General features: G+C 44.9%; 2 protein-coding genes across 11 annotated transcripts in view; one reads left to right on the top strand and one right to left on the bottom strand.

The window, feature by feature from the left end:
• The window catches only part of KMT2C (lysine methyltransferase 2C), a 179,892-nt gene extending 162,535 nt beyond the window's left edge, over positions 1-17,357 (top strand). For 8 of the 9 annotated variants that reach the window (XM_032960227.2, XM_032960242.2, XM_032960275.2 and 5 more), the window contains 17 exons: positions 519-824; positions 2,029-2,193; positions 3,609-3,723; positions 4,266-4,413; positions 4,969-5,135; positions 5,911-6,020; positions 6,154-6,301; positions 7,330-7,580; positions 8,108-8,215; positions 8,882-10,322; positions 10,640-10,776; positions 11,775-11,905; positions 12,245-12,413; positions 13,114-13,230; positions 13,835-13,908; positions 15,023-15,131; positions 15,983-17,357. In XM_032960227.2, coding sequence (XP_032816118.2) covers positions 519-824; positions 2,029-2,193; positions 3,609-3,723; positions 4,266-4,413; positions 4,969-5,135; positions 5,911-6,020; positions 6,154-6,301; positions 7,330-7,580; positions 8,108-8,215; positions 8,882-10,322; positions 10,640-10,776; positions 11,775-11,905; positions 12,245-12,413; positions 13,114-13,230; positions 13,835-13,908; positions 15,023-15,131; positions 15,983-16,075 — 3,789 coding nt within the window. In that variant the 3' untranslated portion in view covers positions 16,076-17,357. The remainder of the gene's footprint in view (positions 1-518; positions 825-2,028; positions 2,194-3,608; positions 3,724-4,265; positions 4,414-4,968; positions 5,136-5,910; positions 6,021-6,153; positions 6,302-7,329; positions 7,581-8,107; positions 8,216-8,881; positions 10,323-10,639; positions 10,777-11,774; positions 11,906-12,244; positions 12,414-13,113; positions 13,231-13,834; positions 13,909-15,022; positions 15,132-15,982) is intronic. The other variant, XM_032960234.2, reaches the window with a different exon arrangement.
• A 1,270-nt stretch (positions 17,358-18,627) lies between these two features.
• The window catches only part of GALNT11 (polypeptide N-acetylgalactosaminyltransferase 11), a 35,046-nt gene continuing 33,830 nt past the window's right edge, over positions 18,628-19,843 (bottom strand). For both annotated transcript variants that reach the window (XM_032960296.2, XM_032960288.2), the window contains exon 11: positions 18,628-19,543. In XM_032960296.2, coding sequence (XP_032816187.1) covers positions 19,409-19,543 — 135 coding nt within the window. In that variant the 3' untranslated portion in view covers positions 18,628-19,408. The remainder of the gene's footprint in view (positions 19,544-19,843) is intronic.

The following is a 19,843-nucleotide window of genomic DNA, read 5'->3' as shown; positions in this document are numbered from 1 at the left end:
ATACTGTGTTTCCATGAATGCCTTAGAATTTTACGATTAAAATAACTTGAAAGAAATAAATCACAGGTTGCTGCTTGCACAGATAGTATAAGCTCATATTACTAAAATAGGAAACGTTTATCGAAGGTTCTATTCAAATAGAAATTTAAAACCATGTTGCTTTCAAAACATTTGTTTTTAAATAAAAGCAAAATCATATTACAATAAAATTCTCACTTTGTATTATTTTATTGTTTCCCTTCTACGTGACTTTACCGAAAGAACCAAGAATATGAATCCCTGCAGTCACGAAAGCTTTAAATCAAAATTTAAAAGCAAAATCATTAAAACGCATTAATAATGCATGTAATGTCATAGGAAAATTATTATTGATCGTGGCACTAGATATAAATGCTTCCCATCCTTTTGACCATTGTGAGTGTTGGCATGGCCTTGGCTCTGCATGAAGTGCTTGTTGCTGCTGCTCACTTCCCTTGAAACCTGACACCAAGCAATGCTTGCCCTTCTTTGTCCTGCAGCCTGGGAAACTGGAGCCATCGGTGGCGAGCTCCCAGCCAGTTGGGTCTGCCAACTACCCTCCGCAAATGGGCTGCGCCCATGAAGGCATGGAGAGGAAGAGGGAAGTGAAAGGCAATGCAGAGTGGAGGAGGGATGGCAGAGAGGATGTAGACACGGAGCCTGACCCCTCCTGCCCAGAGCAGCGCATGCGGAAGGTGCCCAAGGGTGTGGGCAAGGGGGCGACACGCAAGAAGCGCAAAAAGGAGGAGGAGGAGAAGTGGAAGCCATACACGAGCACAGATGCCCTGATGTCTCAGCTCAAGCAGGTTGCTACTATGCTGGCTGCAATGCCATTGCATGCAGTTAAATGTGCACACGCGCCTGTTTGAGATTCAGATGAAAAATGCCTCGTGCTTCCCTCCAAACACAAAAATATAGTTGGCATATATATTCGGCAGTGGCCCTTCATCAGAGCAGAGAGAATAAAAAATCCCTAATTAAGAGCAATGTCATGGCACTCTCCATTGGTGCTTTTGAGATAATGATGGAATGTATTTCTGACTGGTGCCAGTGTCTTAACAGCACAACCATGCTCAATTGTGAAAAGTAGGATTAAGTTTAAGATGGATCTGACTAGGATTTGAACTGTTTAATATGTAGGCTTTCGCAACCAATATCCACAATCCAGGTTTTTTGGGTTTGATCGCGTAAATATATAAATGTATCGTTAAACCCGCCACCATCCTGCTACAGCCAATTAGGTTTGTCATGTAAATAGAACATGGCAATTCGTTACTAGTACAGCACAGCAGTGTGTTAGAAAGCAAAGCGACAACATTTACAATCTGAGTATGACGTTTTGACAGTGATTACAACGAGCTTCATCAGGTGACAGACAGATTTATGGAAAAATCCCCCTGTTTCGTTCCTTAAATAGAGGGGTAGATGTGATAGCATCACTTGTCAGCACTTCTTGAGCAATGTGGGGGGGAGGTTAATGAATACATGTAAATGACAATGGATATCCATTGCCGGTTGGGTTATTTGTATGGTAATTGGCACACATTATGCATGCACATTATGCAAGCTCATTGTTCTTGTACACCCTGTCGATTGAGTGTACTAAAATAGCCGTACAAACGGTAATCCCTATTGAAGTATGGCGACTTCTATAGGCATACAGGTCACCATACTTGTTATCTTAACGCGACCAACCTTACTAATTGGCTGTGTCGGGTGGTGACGCGTTTAACGACACATTTATATATTCCCTCGGTCGAACCTAAAAAAACCTCTATTATTTAGGATTTTTAACTGTTTGCCATGGTATCACCTGGACAGATAATCGAAATGTATCCATTAACTGTGTTTTTTTATTAAGTGGTGCTTTGGCCATATAATGTTGTTACTACACATGTACAAGACGCACAAACCCATACGTGTGTGTGATTCAATCTTACAGCAGTGTTTGTGTAAGTAATTGTATGTTGAGTCTGTTATCTTCTTGATTATTGATCATTATTATTTCAGCAACTGGCCTTGCTGCCACTGATTGAGCCAACCATCAAGGTGAACCTGGGGCTCTTTCCACCCCATGGCTCGAACCGGCTCAATGGCGACAGCCAGCTAAAGGGCTCCTTCGGGAGCGCTGTTCTGGATGGCGTGCCAGACTATTACACGGAGCTCATATTCAAGGTGAGTTTTAACCTCTTCCCCCATTTTCTGAGATGAAAAAAAAATGATGATATAGTCGGCAATGTGGATCCAGTATTAAAACGTGTGAGCACAAGTATTGTCATTTTTGCATAACCTTGAGGTTAGAATTTTATACATAGTTCATTTGATTGTCTTTGCACAGTCACATGATTAATTATTCTACAAAAAATCTCATTCGTTTTAGCTTAATTTAAGCGTCACGGTTTGGCGAAAATAAACTTGTACCAATTCATTGTAATCTATGTAAGTAAATACCTTAATCTGTGTCTCATAAACCTACAGGATACTTCCTGACAAAGGAAAAAGTAAAAAATTGGTACATAGGTAACTTCTAGAACACAAAAAACAGGATCTGAATCTTTTTCATTTTACGACCCCCAAATCTCAATTTTAAGTGCCTCATAAACATGTTTGTGCGCGTCATTCAAAAACCGTTTAGAATATAAGATTGCGGGGTTTTTTCGTTTTGATAGAGCATTAAATGGCAAATAAATTAAATCCAGAACCATTGTTAGATCTTTTATTGTTTTTGAGATATTTCGGATGAAAGTGGTTTTGAAAAAAAAACGCATTTAATGTTCAAATCTGAATAATTCTTAAACGAAAAAAATAGGAGCTTAATTAATGTTTCGATTTAAAGCTTTCGTGACTGCAAGGATTAATTTTCTTTGGGTCTTTCGGTAAAGTCACGTAGAATGAGTATAAAATAATAATAAAAAATAACACAATAAAATTCTCACGACGTTTCGACCACAACACAAGTGGCCTTCTTCAGGTGAAAGGAACTGAAAGAACCAAAGAAGATTAAGATTAATGTTGTTTAGTAAAAAATATAACTGAATCTTTAACTTTAGCAGTTTACGATGGGTACACCTTGATAAGAAGTTGAATCAAGTAGTCAACAATTTTAGGGTTTTTTAAAGAAAAATACTTTTTTTTGGAGGAGTTAGTGTCTGATCATAGATAAAAATTGTAAAAAAATCACAGGTTAATTATTATATTTATTGAAAACTTTGGCCTGGCGAAGACAGGCTTTATGAACTAGTGTTTTATATGCAGTAAACATTTTGAACCAAAATTATAGAAAACATTAAGAGCATGACCTTTAAAAATATGTTTTGAGGGCTTCATTCCTTGGTGGAAAAACATCCGTGTAGACAGGAGGTTTGGGCATTTAGGCACTTGATAACTCACCAAACATCAACAGAATTTGCCCTCCCCCCCTGCCAGCGCATGAATTAGGCCTTGGAATTTGTGAAGTGCAATTTGATTGCAGAAGTTGAAATGATGAATAAGCTTCAGTGTGGTGTTAACGTGCAAATTGACTGGCAACAATGAAGACTGAAAGGCAGATAATTAAAGCTGTTGTCTCTTCACACTTGTCACCCCAACAGCAGACGAATCTGAGTAATCCCCCCACACCGCCTGCCTCGCTGCCTCCTACTCCGCCTCCACCTGGCACGCGCCAGAAGCTTCTCAATGGCTTCGCCACTGCGGAGGAGCTGACCGGTGTGTGTCTGTGCCACGGCAAAGATGTCTCACTTCGGCAGAGTTCACAATATCCCACACACATCGCAAGTAGCATCAAACGTGTTAGAACATTGTTGAAGCAAAGATGTCCGTGTATCTGAGATGCTGAAGGACGACATGATAAATGTTCCTTAACTACATACACAGTTCAATTTCGATTTAAAGCTTTCGTGACTGCAAGGATTAATCTTCTTGGTTCTTTCGGTAAAGTCACGTAGAATGAGAATAAAACAATAAAACAAAATAAGACAATGAAATTCTCACGACGTGAAGAAGGCTACTTGTGTTGTGGCCGAAACGTCGTGAGAATTTTATTGTCTTATTTTGTTTTATTGTTTTATTCTCATTCTACGTGACTTTACCGAAAGAACCAAGAAGATACATACACAGTTATTACTGTAACAGCCATATTTACAAACTGCGAGGTACTTAGTTCATGGAGCGTAGATTGGATAAATGTCATGACTGTGGAGTATCTGGTGTTGTCTTCATGCGACTGTTGCCATGCTGTGCTGCCCCAGGGAAGTGCTTGGAACCGCGTCGGCCGCCTCAGGCATTCCCTTTCCCCTACGTGGACGGCTTTGGACAAATGACTCCGCAGGGCCCACGCGCGGTGGACGTCCCCGCGTCACTGCCCACGCCGCCCCACAACGGCCAGGAGGACGTCAGGTGGCCCCCCCTGATCCTCACCGCTGCACAACCCTCGTTCCCCCTCGCCTGCTGTGATACCTTGAAGATGCCGCCGTGCTCGCTCCGTCGTTGCCCCCACCCCCCCCCCCCCCCCCCCCCCGTTTAATCAGGGCCTAGGCTCCCGCGTGAACGCACTCTCATGTTTGCATCTCGCTAGGATCGCAAATAAACATGTTGCAGTGACTTTGAACTCTTGGTGAGCAAGAAACGTATTTGGTCATTTTCCTGGGTTTTTCTTTTTCCCTGCTCATTTCGCTAACCGTAACTGACAAAGAAACATGTCTTGCTCTGTTGGCCCTGTTAAAGTATAATCACCCTGATCCCTGTGTGTGGGTGAGGTATTACTGTCCCAAAATTATGCGTATTAGACACTTATCTTTCGTCACCCAAGAAAGCATCACTGAATCTCATGATGCTTTCACGATTGTTTGTCTTGACATGTTAGATTGATAGCTTTTAAAAGTATATTGGCATGTTGAAGCAAACTAAAGTATCCAAAGAGGTGACGGTGTCGCCTGCAATGTGGCCCCACAGTCGTCCCCAGGAGGCCCCGGGGGAGCGCGAGTCTCCCGATAGCATCATCTTCACGTCGTCCCCGGAGAGCGTGACGGGCACGGAGCCGCCACGTTTCCCTGTGATGGACGAGCGTCCCGACACTTCCGCCTCCCCCGTCATCCCGCTGTTGCCCAGCGCCGGCACTGGTCAGAGCCCACGCACATAAACGGGGACCACCGCGTGCGTCACTACTTTGCACACTGAGCTGCCAAGAGCACACACTGCCATTAGTGCCTTGACACAAGGCGTTAGAAATCATTAACCAGTCTTGAGGCCTCAAGTCCATTCCTCGACTCTGGGTGAGCTTGAGGATAATTTGTTAGCTCTCTACTTTGACCTTTCCCTCAGGGCTATGGACTTGGTCCTAGGACTTGGATTAGATGCACCAGCCTTGACACTGTCCGCAGCTTAGAGGATCCAGCCTTCACTTTGACACTGTCCTTGACTTAAGAGGCTTCCAGCCTTGGCCTCTCTTGTCATGCTGGGTCTCGGCCTCAATCCTTCACTGCCTCTCACCACAGCCAGCTAACTGTCGTTAGAAGCAGTTGACATTTAATGTTCAATTCCATCATCTCCTCAGTCTACAAAATAGGTATCACTTCATGGGAAATCAGCATTGGTTGTCCTCTGTAGAGACTGACTCTTACCATAGGAATGTATAATTTTCACCACTAGCTCAGGGCTAACAGCGAATAGGATATTGTTTGAGTGGAGAGTTAACTCTACTGATGGCAAAATTGACTGCTGTCCCATAGCACCACTCAATCGGATAATTTGGGTATGGGTTATAGTCGAATAAATAACATGTACATTTTATTTTAACGTATTATTTAATCTATAGAAATTGATGTTTGTGATGCAGAGATTGATGATTTGTGCATGTTGCTAATCTACTCGCGTTACCCATGGATGTGTAAACAGCACTGGGGAGGAGCGTGAGAGGAGGGACTTTGACTTCCGCACAGCCTCAGCCGTACAACAGCAATGACCACGTCTCCGTCACGCTCACCCTGTCCACCAACGCTGCTGATGTAAGAACTTTACTGCATTCTTGTCGACCTCACCTCGTGGTCTGGAATTAGCTTATATCAGTTTTGGAGCTGCTCACACAATGCCCCATCTACTCCCTTTCCCTGTTATGTGTTGCTTGCGCCTCTTTCTTAGGACATAAATAGAGTGGTGTCGGCTGTGGCACACTTGCTGCGTGTCGCGGTGCCCAACAGCTACGAGTACAGCGACTGTCCCGTACAGCGACTACCCACGCACCCACTCCTGGGCACCATGCATCCTGGCCAGCACACCGAGCATGCCGGTATGCGCAGAGCTGCTGCAGCCACAGCAGCAGCATCCACAGCACACGGCCGCCCCTGCAGCCTCGCATGCATAGCCAGTATCAGTGACCCTGTGTTCATATTGTGCACATGCAAATGTGTGTGGAGGAAAGAATCACAGTTCATTGTCTTCTACAGTTATTCCTAAACAATAGTCAGAGATTACCTTCACATGTAGAACAATCATTCTGTCTTCGTGTTTAAAATGCCGCCATATGGACCGTCGACATTAGTTGGAGTGTTTGACTTAATCATTAGATTGCACGTTCAAATGCCTGTCAGGGGTCAACTTCGCCCACTATCCCGTCCCTGTTAATACATTTACTTTGTTTTATGAAATCAAAATTGGCTCATGTATCAACGAGATCCCGCTGTAGGAACATGGAGTTATCCCTTCTAGCATGGCTCTGAGCACCGCACAACACACCAAAACTTGTTTGAGGATCGAAACACTTGTAATGGGCTAACAGCTAAAATTAATGGCTGGGTTATGTAATATAATGAGCCAGTATTTTGCCGTAGCTGTGGCAGGAACCAGCTAGCAGTGGCAACAGAGCTATCTGTCCAGCAATGTCATCATCTGGCTATTGCTAAACCTGTTTAAACCTAAAAAACAAATTCACTGTTTATAGGTCATTAGGAGTTGAAAGCCCTGTTAAAGCGAATTTCATGAATACCATTTAATGAAGAGCTGTGACCTATTGCCATTGTAAACGTTATTATATGTTTGTGACAATTATAAAATTTGCAAAAGAGCGAAGAGATTGATCATACAGGTATTCATAACAGTCGTTCTGATTAAAAAAACATTCTTTACACGACAGATTGTCTGATTTTGGCCATTTCTGAGTCATTATTACATAGACAAATGGAACAATCCTATCACAAGGAATGTTTTATTAAAATTACACCATGATTTTGAATGGAATAACAACCACTGTTCTGCGTGGAGTTGCATTGCGTATATAAAGCACTTTGAAAGAACTGACTTTGATCGAACTGTGTGTAGCCCCGGGCCGCATGGTGGGTGGGAAGCCAGCCGGCATGCAGGCACAGCTGCAGAAATTGCAGCAGCAGCAACGGCAGCAGGCACAGCAGCAGCATGCGCAGCAGCAGCACGTGCAGCATCAGCAGTCGCAGCAGCAGCAGGTGCAGCTGGCGCAGCAGCAGGCACGCAGGCAGTGGTGCCGCCACTGCGATGTGGTGGTGCTGGGCTCGGGTGTGCGTGTACGAGCAGCTGACCTCCCCTTCTCTGTCAAGGTGTGTACTCCCCTCCCCTCTCCTCCCAGTTGTGTGCTTCCCTTCCTAGGTGCAGGTTAATATTCCCTTCTCACCTGCACATTCTTTTCCATAAGTTCCACAGGCCTGGTTCGCTCTCGCTCAAAGTGTACTTCAAGGTTCAAACTTAGGTGCCGTCTCTTTACAGCTTTTGCCTGTTATCAATGGCATGGAATTTCTCCATCTACTATGGTTGTGCCTCCCCCATCTAAATAATAAAAAAATAATTGGCCAAATATCCTCAGTAAGACCCTCCTGGCTAAAGTTATGAGACTTTCATGAGTAAACAGTTTGACATATATAAGAAAGTTGGTACATAAATATTAATGCACGTGCATTAAACTTTTTCAACAGCTGAAATAAGCACTACTTTGTTGTCCAAAAAACCCAGAATGCATGTGTTTTGGATAGCCATGTCACAAGGAATGTTGTGTTATTCTAGTGGGATGGAAAGGGAAAACAGTCCTTCCAGTGATATTTTTACTCATGCTGTGCGTCTCTTTGAACAGGGCTCCACCAGTGTTTTTGAAACCTCCAACCAAGAGATCGTGTTCTGCAGCAGCAACTGCTACTCACAGTATGCAGCAGCCCTGCAGGCCTCCCTCAGCCAGGCCAAGGTAGATAATTGAAATGCACGTGCAAGACATAAATCTGCTGTATTGACACAAACATATTAAGACAAAACAATTATACTTTTCTTGTCCAGAAATGTAATTGTCTCATTGATAGGAAATGTGGCATTGCTCTTTCAGTGATCCTTGACCAAATTAGTGGAAATTACACATTCCTTTATAGCACTCCTTTCATTGGAAGAGCACTACATGCTCACAAAAATCTCATGAAATAGGACAGATTTGACCTCTTAATACATACCTCGACTAAACTCTGCAGGTTAGCCTTGAACACAATGCATTGCAGTTTGTGTTAGTAGAGCATTGATCAGTGCATTCCAAGATGTGTTAAAGATAGTTTTTTTTGGTGGAGAGGCAGGAAATGGGTTAGTGGGGAAGATAAAATAAAACAAAAAATTCACTTTTTAGAGAAGGAACTTGGGTCTTCTGCTGCACACATGGCAATGACAGAGAAAAGAGGTGGTGGCACGAGGAATTAATGTGGTCAGCTGGCCAGCCTTTGTGTACAGTAGGTACAAATTGTTCTTTCTTACAAGCGGTAAGCACTGGGTTCGGTTAAAAATATAGAGAAACAGAAGAAGAGAGGAAGTAGTTGGTCCTGGACATCGACAATGGAAGGGTTTATAACGAACGTTTGTGTTTTTCTCTTAGGAGAGCCCTCGCGTGAGAATAGGCGATCCGGTGACCGATGAGAAGGACAGGCTCAGAGCGGCACCACAAACGTTTGGGCCCCACACGCCAGGGAGAGGTCCCAATGCCCGCCACCAGCCGGGGCCCACACAGCAGCCTGTGACCCAGCCCGGCACAGCGCCAGCGTCACAGCAGCCCCCGGACGGAGCACAGGCACCACCCGGGCAACCCCCCCAGCCGTACCAGCGTGGGGAGATGTGCCTGGACGTGCGGACGCTGCCCAAATACCCGGAACCCGACCGCGAGCCCGGCCTCCATGTTCCAGTTCAAGTTGCGGCGCCGGATTCGCAGCCGTCGGCGCCGTTGGATGGTGGCGTGAAGCTCGAGATGAAGGAGGCGGAGGGTTTGGCGGCAGCGTCGTCGGTGTCGGCACCCAGGTCGAACGTCCACAGCAAGAGCCACAAGCCCCGTGCGCCACGCGCAGTGCACGCAGCCGACATGCCGGAGGAGCCCAGGTTGGCCTGCTCGCCCGCACGGCCGCCCATGAGCTCCCCGCCACGTGCACCCCCCCGCCCCATCATCGTGCAGCCGCCCGCCTGCAAGAAGTGGAAGGGCGTCCGCTGGAAGAAGTGGCGGTTGCAGGTGACGGTGCTCTCTCACAGCGGGGTTTTGCGCCCACCAAGCGAGGATGAGATTGAGGAACTAATGCGCAAGCTGGGTACGTCGTTGCGGCCCGAGCCGGCGCCCCCAGACATGCGCAGCTGCTCCTTCTGCCACTTGCAGGGCGACGGTGCCACTGACGGCCCCGCCCGCCTGCTCAACCTCGACCTCGACATCTGGGTCCACCTGAACTGTGCCCTGTGGTCCAGCGAGGTGTACGAGACACAGGCCGGCGCCCTCATCAACGTGGAGGGCGCGCGCCGCCGAGGCCTCGGAACAAAGTGCGGTGCCTGCCTGCGCATGGGAGCCACCACCAGCTGCAACCGGCCGCGCTGCCCCAACGTCTACCACTTTGCGTGCGCTCTGCGCATGCGCTGCATGTTCTTCAAGGACAAGACGGTGCTGTGCCCCGCGCATCGGCCGCGCAGCTCCACCGGGCAGGAGCTGGGCTGCTTCGCCGTGTTGCGCCGCGTCTATGTGCAGCGCGACGAGGTGCGGCAGCTTGCCAGCCTGGTGCGGCGCGGCCCGATGGGCGGCGGCACGTTCCGCGTGGGCAGCCTCCTCTTCCACGCGCTGGGTCAGATCCTGCCGGGCCAGGCCTCCTCACCGTACTTCCACAGCCGCACGGCGCTCTACCCCATCGGTTACCAGGCCACGCGTCTCTACTGGAGCACGCGGTACACCAACAAGCGCTGCCGCTACCTATGCTCCGTGAGCGAAGCGGAGGGGCGACCGCAGTTCACGGTGCGCATCGTGGAGCAGGGCCACGAGGATCTGGTGCACGCCGCCTCCACGCCGCAGGGTATGACCAAGCAGTGGCCGCGTGCGACCTCGCCGCCTCCACCGCCGTGGAGTGTGACCCCCAGTTGCACACCAAGCACCCATGAAAGCTCTTGGTGGTTTTTTAGCTGCATGTAACTCCACAATGTAATGTGTGACGACATGTCTGCAAAAGCCGCTCATTGACGATATTTGCACGTTTTCATTTGCCACACAGTGTTACACAAGTCCTGCATATGTCCACCATTCTATATCACAACTGAAAGCACTATCTTGAGTTAACCTGCATATGCACAATAGCATTGAGCTCCTGCCTGGTTTGTCTGTGTCCTTTTTCAGGGGTGTGGGACAAGATCCTGGAGCCTGTGGTGCGGCTGCGTAAGGGCGCCGAGATGCTGCGTCTGTTCCCCGACTACATGCGAGGGGAGGAGATGTTTGGCCTCACCGTGCAGGCTGTACTCCGCATCACCGAGTCGGTGAGGCATCTTCGTTAACGGAATAAACCTACATCCTCGTCACCGCTCTCTTAGATCTGTGCGTAATAGCTCGCTGCTTTGGTGTTTGTGGGAATTATGTGTATAATGACTTATAATTTAGAAAAAATGTATACGTTGGTCTGCTAATGTAGGGTGCGGAAATCGGCGTGCTGAAAAACGGTCTTCCTTTTAGTGATTGAACTGCAGTTGGTTTGGTTGAAGAGTTTGCTTCCTTCCTATGGCATACTCGTATTGTTTGATATTTTGAATTACAAGGAGTGCATGAGGACACCTTCTATGCTCTGCTTTTGACATGCAAATGAAACAAAGAAACCAGATGCAAATGCGTGTTAAACACTGAAGATCATGGCTGCAATTGCTCTGAGCCACTGCCATTGGAAACAAGCATTCCAAACACTGCCAGTGATGGTCGGGGATGTTGAAGCATTGGCATAAATACAAAAAACACTGTAGAAGTAAAACATTACAATTTGGGTTGAACCGACAACACAACAGTGGAATGGAGCTTGAGAATGTCAGCGGAATATTTTGAGAGAGACGTGCGTGCAACGCGAATAAGGGAGTGACACGCAGCACACGAGAAGCAGTGAGCATGATTGATATGCATAGAGAAAAACAGCAGGAGAGGCAGTGAGAGAGAAAAGCAGACTTCACAATATTCACACTTTTCCATTTCATCTTGCTATTATTTCACATTTTCCTGCATATAAAATACAATTTGGCCCTGAAAAATATTCTCATGGATTTACTATGCTACATCATGACAGAGGCAGGGACAAACTGAAGACAAACCTTTCTTGTTCAGCACATTGTTAACAACTTCTTGAGAAGTAAAATCTATAAGACATGCAAGTGTCAGGCAAACTCGGGGGCAGTCCTTGTATACATACGCAGTGCCGGAGTCTGGCCTTTGGGTGCGTGGTGTTGACGGGCGCTCACGCGAGGGTGCGGTGTGCCGAACCCACGTGCGCGTGCAGCTGCCCGGCGTCGAGTGCTGCCAGAACTACATGTTCCGCTATGGGCGCCACCCGCTCATGGAGCTGCCCCTGGCCGTGAATCCCTCGGGCTGCGCGCGCACCGAGCCTCGTCTGCGCTCCCACTTCAAGAGGTGCGGAGCAACATCCCCACCTGTCTACCCTCCTCTCTACCTTGGGACCCTCCTTCTACCCCTCCTCTCCACTCTGCCCCCACTACTGCCTCCCCTCTCCAACCCCCTCCCCAACCCCCTCCCCTTTACTGTAGTGACCCGGTTGGTGGCGCGAGTCTTCTGTTGTTGCTCTGGAGATGGAGCGATTGATGATCGATGTTTGGTCGCCGCGTTGATAGCATTCGTCGTGATTTCTCACTTAACAAAGTGGGCCGCATGAAGGCTGGTCATAGTTGTAGCATAAGAAAGGTCTGACAGAGTCCTTGTTGGTTGATCATGTCTTGTTGCCCCCCGTGCTAGGCCTCACACCCTGAATAGCAGCAGCAACTCCAAGTCGTTCCAGAGCACGATGTCTGGCGAGCTCTCCGCCCCCTACAGCAAGCAGTTTGTCTACTCCAAATCGTCGCAGTACCGCCGCATGAAGACCGAGTGGAAGATCAACGTGTACCTTGCTCGCTCCCGTATCCAGGTGTGCGCACGCTTCGACTCGCAGCCGTGACGGCAACAAAGGCCAGCAGGCACACACGGCTTAACGCGGTTGTGTCTAAGCACAGAGTTGGCACTGCTGGGATTCTGGTTCATATTTGGGTAAACTTGGAAATTACTTAAGTTTATGTTATTCCATTGTAGAGGACAGCACATTTTGCCTTTTAACGCCATCAAACACCCACGAATATTGGTTGAAAGTTCTATTGAAGTGATTACTGAAGTAGTGGTAGTGTCTTCCTTTGATGACTTCCCTGACATGATTTGCTGCCCATAAATGCAATGGGTATGATGGCACCTATATTATTTAAATACGAATTAAATAAAAAATAACTGCATTGGTGGCGGTGTACAACCAATTATTTTTAAAAGATGTGACTATTATTGTACATAGTCATACAACATAGAAGGCTAATGATTCAGGCAGTAAGGTTATATTCCAAAACAGGTTAATGGTTCCCAACTTGTACTCTGCAGGCCACTGGTGGTCTGAAACCTATGGGAATCTGGCCATGGTTCTGTGCTACATATTGTTTTCATACAACATCAGATTTTATTCACATTGATATTTCAGACTTTTATTGTGCCTTTTAACTCCAGATGGTCAGGAGACCAGTGTGCAGTGTTTTAGTGGGGTTGGAAGAGGAGCTTGTGATGGATGCACGTGATCTCTGTGTGCACAGGGCCTGGGACTCTACGCATCAAGGGACATAGAAAAGCACACGATGGTGATCGAGTACATCGGGGAGATAATTCGTAACGAGGTCGCCAACCGGCACGAGAAGCTATACGAGTCCACGGTACCTGCCCTCTTGGCCATCTGTTCTCTTGCCCATCATCTTTCATCCCATGTCACCAGTTGAGAGCTAACTGGAAGCATTACATACTCTACAGGTTTCATTCCTGTAATTATCTGCGTACAATTTTTAGTACTTTTTTCGGGATGACATACACATTTTTGATCCATTGAGTGGCAGTGACAGAGCATCCGTCTCACATTCATAACTTTTAGAGAATTAAATTCTAGTTGGAGGGTTGCTTGGCTTGTAATCCCTCATGGGTCATTACAATGAGGTCCGCTATTTTGTATATACAATGGATTTAGACTGCAATGGGGATAGCAACACCCAGTGATCAGTTATATTATTGGACACTCTTGCAATTCTGGAATATTCAAAGCACACTAATGACCTACACGTGAAAAGGGTCAACTTGTTAACTACTTGGTACCTCTGAATTGTTTTGCGACACATCATATACTTATAGCAGAAATATTGTTTTTAATGCTGCCTGCTCATAATTGCACAGGGAAATGATGGCTTTCTGTGAAGCTTCGTTGTTGTCATTGTGAATGTGTAGTTTGAATAACCCCCTGTCCTGTCTCTGGGTGGTGTTGTGCACTAGAACCGTGGTGTTTACATGTTCCGGTTGGACAGTGAGCATGTGATCGACGCTACTATAACAGGAGGGCCTGCCAGGTAAGGGGCATACTCGATATCTAGGCAATGTGAATTTACATAAAAACATAGCAGCTCGGCTCAAAAGGCGAATGCCAATCAGGACACTGAGCTGATACCATTGATAACTGGTGTTGTGATTTGAGGGTCCCACCTAACCTTGTCACTATTGGCTACAACAGGTCATATCCTGCTTCCCTTAGCTCTGAAGACCAACATTTTTTTTACTTATTTTAGATCATTGGAATACACTGAAATGTTCTCTCAAGTATAAAGGAACACCATTCAGTGATGGATAAGAAGATGAAATGGTCACTAAAAGTGGTGTTTTTTCACCAGAAACCAGACCAACTCCATTTTGCCAAATTTGGCACTCTGTGTGTGTGTTTTGCATGTGTTGTGCTAATCGTATTGAAAGCTTTTGGCACTTCTCATTATCAGCACTCTTGTGATCTCTTCACGTGTGGAAACATAATATATAAAAGTTAAACAGCATTGAATTAGGCCATAAAATGTGATTTTTGAATCGGTATTTTCCAGTAGCATATATTTAAATCATGCAAAGATTTGGCTAGATAAAAAAACCTCGTGTCTCATCAGCATGATGTGGCCAATGAAACAAATGCTGCTGAGCAGTCTGATGTCATGGGAAAGAGCCATCCACGACTCAGCGGTGTGTCAAACTGGGGCACAGTAAATTATAACACTTATTCAACGTCTGTGCTGCTGTGGCAAATCAGGAAACAAAAACTAAGCATTACTCATGTGTGAGTAACTTGCGCAATTAAAAAAACACTGAGTAGTTGCACAAGTATTTGTGTTGCTACTTGAAATTAAATTGAAAAGTGTCTTCTTGCTCAAATAAGCAATGGCCACTGCTCATCTCCATTGGCAGCCATATGACGGAGACCAGCCTCCATAGAGCCATCACTCTAAATTAACCGCAGGAAATCTCATTGGGCCGAGTCAACTCAATCTGGATTTAAACTCGCAACCTTCCAGTTGGACGTCGAGTGCTTGGACCACAGTCCTATCTGGCCAGATTTGGTGGTTAGGTTGTGGATAATTATAATCCGAGTAAGCAGTGTACATTTAAAATCCAATTATATAATAATTATTGCTGTCATCTCCACAGATACATAAACCATTCGTGTGCTCCCAACTGTGTGGCCGAATTGGTGACATTTGACCGGGAGAACAAGATCATCATCTCTTCCTGCCGGCGCATTCAGAAGGGCGAAGAGGTGAGAGAACCACATTTTATAAATAAATGTCCTCATTATCCTGGAATCCCTCAACTTATTTTCAAAATGCTCCTACATTGGAGTGTTATGCAAATTCATTCATGGTTTTTTTGCATGCAGGATAAAAGGTTTTTAAAATAAAAATGCATCCCAATATTTACTGAAATGCGTCTCTTCTCAAACTTTCTCCTTCCATATCATTGCACAGAGGAATTATGCTGTATCTTGCTGTTTTATTTTTGCATATCCCACAGTATATAACTGAATAGTGCTGAATGTGGTGACATATATCTGTAGGCTGTTGGTTTAGACAAAACGGTGTCTGAGCTATGTAAATCTGAGACTCTCTAACTTCCCATGAACTGTCAGGTGATCAGAAGGTGGAAATACACCAAGTGGGGTCAAAAAACGGTTTGTGAACATGTTGAGTGTTTTTCCTCTATTGTGTTTATTCTCTGCGTTTCCTCCCAGATGTAAGTAACTGTGTTTTAAAGGCACTGGCTAAATACCCAATGGATAACCCACCCCAAAAAAGTATTGAGACTCGCAGGATTTAAAATATAAATATCTGATTGTTATTTCACACTTGGGTTACAGATTCCAACTCTGGTTTCATCACCTGCTCATTCTTAATTAATAAGTATGACTTTGTGGGAGATCAAGGGTAGTTGTCCCTTGGTAAAACTGCTTCTGCTATAATAAGTGGAATTCTTACCACAAGCTCAAGGCCAACAATAGACAAGTGCTGCCCAGTACTCGGTTGGGCGGTAGTGCCCATGTCCTAACACTGGGCTTTTCTAAGTCGGCCGACAATGCTAAACAGTGGCCTTCATGTCTCGTGTTGCCCACAGCTGACCTACGACTACCTGTTTGACTTCGAGGATGACCAGAACAAAATCCCATGTCACTGCGGGGCCATCAACTGCCGTAAGTGGATGAATTGATGTGGCGGCAGCAGACCCAGGTTGCCGGAATGGTCAGCGTCTCGCTAATGACGGACCCTTTTAAGCCGGACACGTTTTTTTCTGTCATTGTTTTTTTTGCCCCAAGATGCAGAACCATCTGCAGACCTTTATAGAATTCTCCCAAATATTGAGGAAGTCTAGTTGAAATTTATTAGCTTTTCGATGTGCAGCGGAAAGTCCCTAAGCAGAGATTTTATATTGAAAATAATAAGAGCAGCCTGCTTACCAAATGTTCTCCACCTTTAAGGTGTAAAAAAAAAAATTGGGCAAGTCAAAAGGGATTTTAAGAGCAAAGAAAATCTCACAGACTGAAGAATGTACTAAGGGACTACTTGCACTAAATCGACCTAGCTTCTTGCTCATCAGTTTCCACTTGGCTTCAGTTTTGTAATGAAAGACGTTATAGCAAGCTTATTTATATTCACAGGCAGGGATTCGCGTGGAGAGTTAATACAAGTGACAGTGGGGTGCTGTTTCTGACAAAACGTAAAAAAGAGAAAAATCATTATAGAGTTTATCATGTACAAAGTACTGTAAATATCATGTGTGTAAAGCAGGAAATGGGCGTGGGATCGAATCGACCAAACGTGCTTACCTGGCTCAGCTAAGAGTACTGGTGGGGACAGGTGCGCTGGGGTGGGTCGGTTTGTGGCTGTTACTGTGAATTTACTAGAGGTGGCTCTGTAACAGGTTTTAATAAACTATTTTTCCATGTGTATGTTGTAGGTAGTTGTGTCTGAGAAGCTTGCCATGACATTTTTCTGACCTTAGTTTTAGGCTCATTGGAATGCTAACACCACTATTGTGCAAGGGTGTGCGTGTGCATATTCCTTTAGGTTATACTGGATTGTTTTTCTGTCTTGCTGTAGTTATGTGTTTGTCTTTTTATTTGCTTTCAATGGATAATTTGGAAATTGTTTTGCATAACATATTTTGCTGTTTGCTGTTAAGCAGAATTGAAAAATTGTGTGTATAACTGTTTAAGTGCTAGCAGTGGACTGTATACAGTAATTACATGCCTTTTTCACAGAAATTGAATGTATATGGCATGTTTTATTTTGTACTGGACAATGGAATTCAATGTACATAGTTGTCTGTATTAAAATGTTTAACCCTGGGGTTTTCCTGTACAGAATGGTGATATATCACTCGTCCAGTGGGTATCGCTGGTTGTTGCCATGTATGTATGGAATCATGTCTAAAACTCTACTGAAGAGGTTCTTGACTGTGTGAAAGAAATAAAGCAGTGATTATTAAATAACCTTGCATTACTAATCTTTTAGCAAAGCCTTTAATTTATATATTGTAATGGCATAATAGAAAATTATTTGAATTGCCTCAGTCCTTCTTGTGACACCAATGCACAATTTTGAGGGTCTTAAAGCCCATTGAAAGGTTGCTCCAGAATCCAAAAGGTTCTTCTAAAGTGTTTGAAAGTGTCCTTTTAAAAGTCTGAAATTCTATCACGATGGCCTTACATAGTAGACACAAGACATTGAGAGAAAGGATAGTGGAGTGGACAATTGTTTATAGCTTGTTTTTCTAATTCAGGCAGAATGGCACATTGGTAACACGTGTCTTTAATCGCAGGAAGTTGCTGGGTTAGACTCCTGACTCGGGCACCTTTGTGTTTGGAATTTGTAAATTCTCCCCCTGTTCTGCATATATTTCTTCCAGGTTCTCTGGTTTTCTCCCATAGCTAAAACAAATCAATAACTGGTGTTGGCCACACACCCCCGTGCTAAAACAGTACCTGTAAATTAATTTCGACTACAAATTAACAATACCCTCTACTGTGAACTTGAAAGCACCCTCCTGAAAAAGTCCTGAGACCTAATGAGGCTCTCCTGGATAAACAAGCATCGTAATAATAAAAGACACACCCCTCATTGCATTACAGCCATTTGGATGCAGATACATAAAAATTAGCGGAGCATTTTCAAAGCTTAATATGCGTTTTTTAACAACTTGTATTGTAAACTATAAATAGCAGCACACACGTGGGTGACTCGTATGGCTCAGCTTTCCATTAGATTTCCCTTTGCTCTTCTACAAACGTGAAATCAAAATGACACATCCCTGCCAAATCGGCTCAATTTTGGGATTTAAATTACTAGTCCATATATATTTGGGGAAATCTTGTTATACAGAGCCATTTTATTTACATATTTGACAATATTCTTGGTTCTTTCAGTAAATTCACGTAGAAGGGAAACAATAAAAATATAAAACAATAAAATTCTTACGACGTTTCGACTGCCAACACAAGCAATCATCATCAGGTGTGAGAATGTTATTGTTTTATATTTTTATTATTTTATTGTTTCCCTTCTACGTGACTTTACCGAAAGAACCAGGAATATGAATCCCTGCAGTCACGAAAGCTTTAAATCAAAATTTGACAATGTTTACTCTTTGCCAGATAACATCCGTTTAACTTTAAAATGTGTGTGGCATTACCTGACAGTGGATGGAAGGTCCTACCCCCACTGCACATGAGATTACATCTGGAAAAAGATGAGGAAATCGACGACATTTACAAATCGTTTATTAAGCATTTTGCAGAGCACAGTTACGCTGATTCACCTAGAAGACCTACTGCCGCGACATGAGATTCGCACACAAGGTACATTGCAACACTATTTAATTAAAAACACTGGTAAAGGCATTTTTATGAAATTACATTTCAAAATGTGCACGGAAATTAAAAATATTAAATACTTACGGTGTTTTAAATTAAGCACTTTTTTGGCAATAAGTAATTTTGTAAAAAGGCTACTGTTTAAAATCACTAAACACATTTAGGGAAATTAACTACAGCCAATTCCATTTGGCAGCTTAAACAGCTGGTGATGAAATATTCAAGTTGTAAACGTTTACTAAACAACCCTACCTCAGCATTAAGTATGTGGCTTTCCTTGCATTGTTATGAGGAAATGTGTACAGCATCACAGGTTTTAAAAGTATTGCGTCATGGAGCCCACAAGCAGCCCTCGTCTTCAGATTGAGGTCCATCGTGCTGCAGGGTGGCTGGCACCAGTCTGGAAGCCATTTGTGCTCATTCTCCTTTGCTTGCACTTTGCCCCGCTGAAGTCCAAAGTTCGATGCAGCTGACCGAGGACGTGTGTTCCTTATTTACAGCATTCTGGCACCGCCAAGACATCAGCTCGTTGCAGTTTACGTTTCACAGTGAATTTGTTCCTCCCAACAACACCTTGGCTTCTGCTTGTTCGCTTGTGGCGGCAAGAACTTCGTACCTCTGTCCATCGGCACTGGGTGCCAAGTGAGACACGGTCGATCTCCAGGCCATGCTCACTCCTCCACCACCTGCCACTGCTGCTGCTCTGAGCCATTGCAGATCTCCATGACCACACGCCCCTTCACGTCCGTCATGCTCTTCACCTGCAGGCATTGGCCCAGCGACACCTGGTAAAGGCGATTGAATTTCTGGAGAAAGACAGCGCAGAAGGTACTCCGATCAGATACGCTGAGGTTATGAGCATTTGACTCAATCATGAGGTTGAAACATGGGACCTTTGCCACTACCAAAATATGAGATTAGGTTTTCCCCTTTTTTCTGGCAACAAAACAGGTGTTAAGATGTTAAAACACCAAACTGAAACCTTTCACAAGTGTGGTGGGTACATACTGGAGGGAGACTGATCACTGGAGGCAACACGTTTATTACACGATAACCAGTACAGCCCTGACACGAAGGGATAACGGCCCCTTCCACCCGATACACTA

This window comes from Petromyzon marinus, chromosome 2 (assembly GCF_048934315.1).
Source record: "Petromyzon marinus isolate PM22_M1 ecotype Great Lakes invasive population chromosome 2, UKy_Petmar_22M1.pri1.0, whole genome shotgun sequence".
Lineage (NCBI taxonomy): Eukaryota > Metazoa > Chordata > Hyperoartia > Petromyzontiformes > Petromyzontidae > Petromyzon > Petromyzon marinus.
The sequence above is the reverse complement of the archived record's forward strand: the minus strand, read 5'-3'. Positions and strand labels throughout refer to the sequence as shown.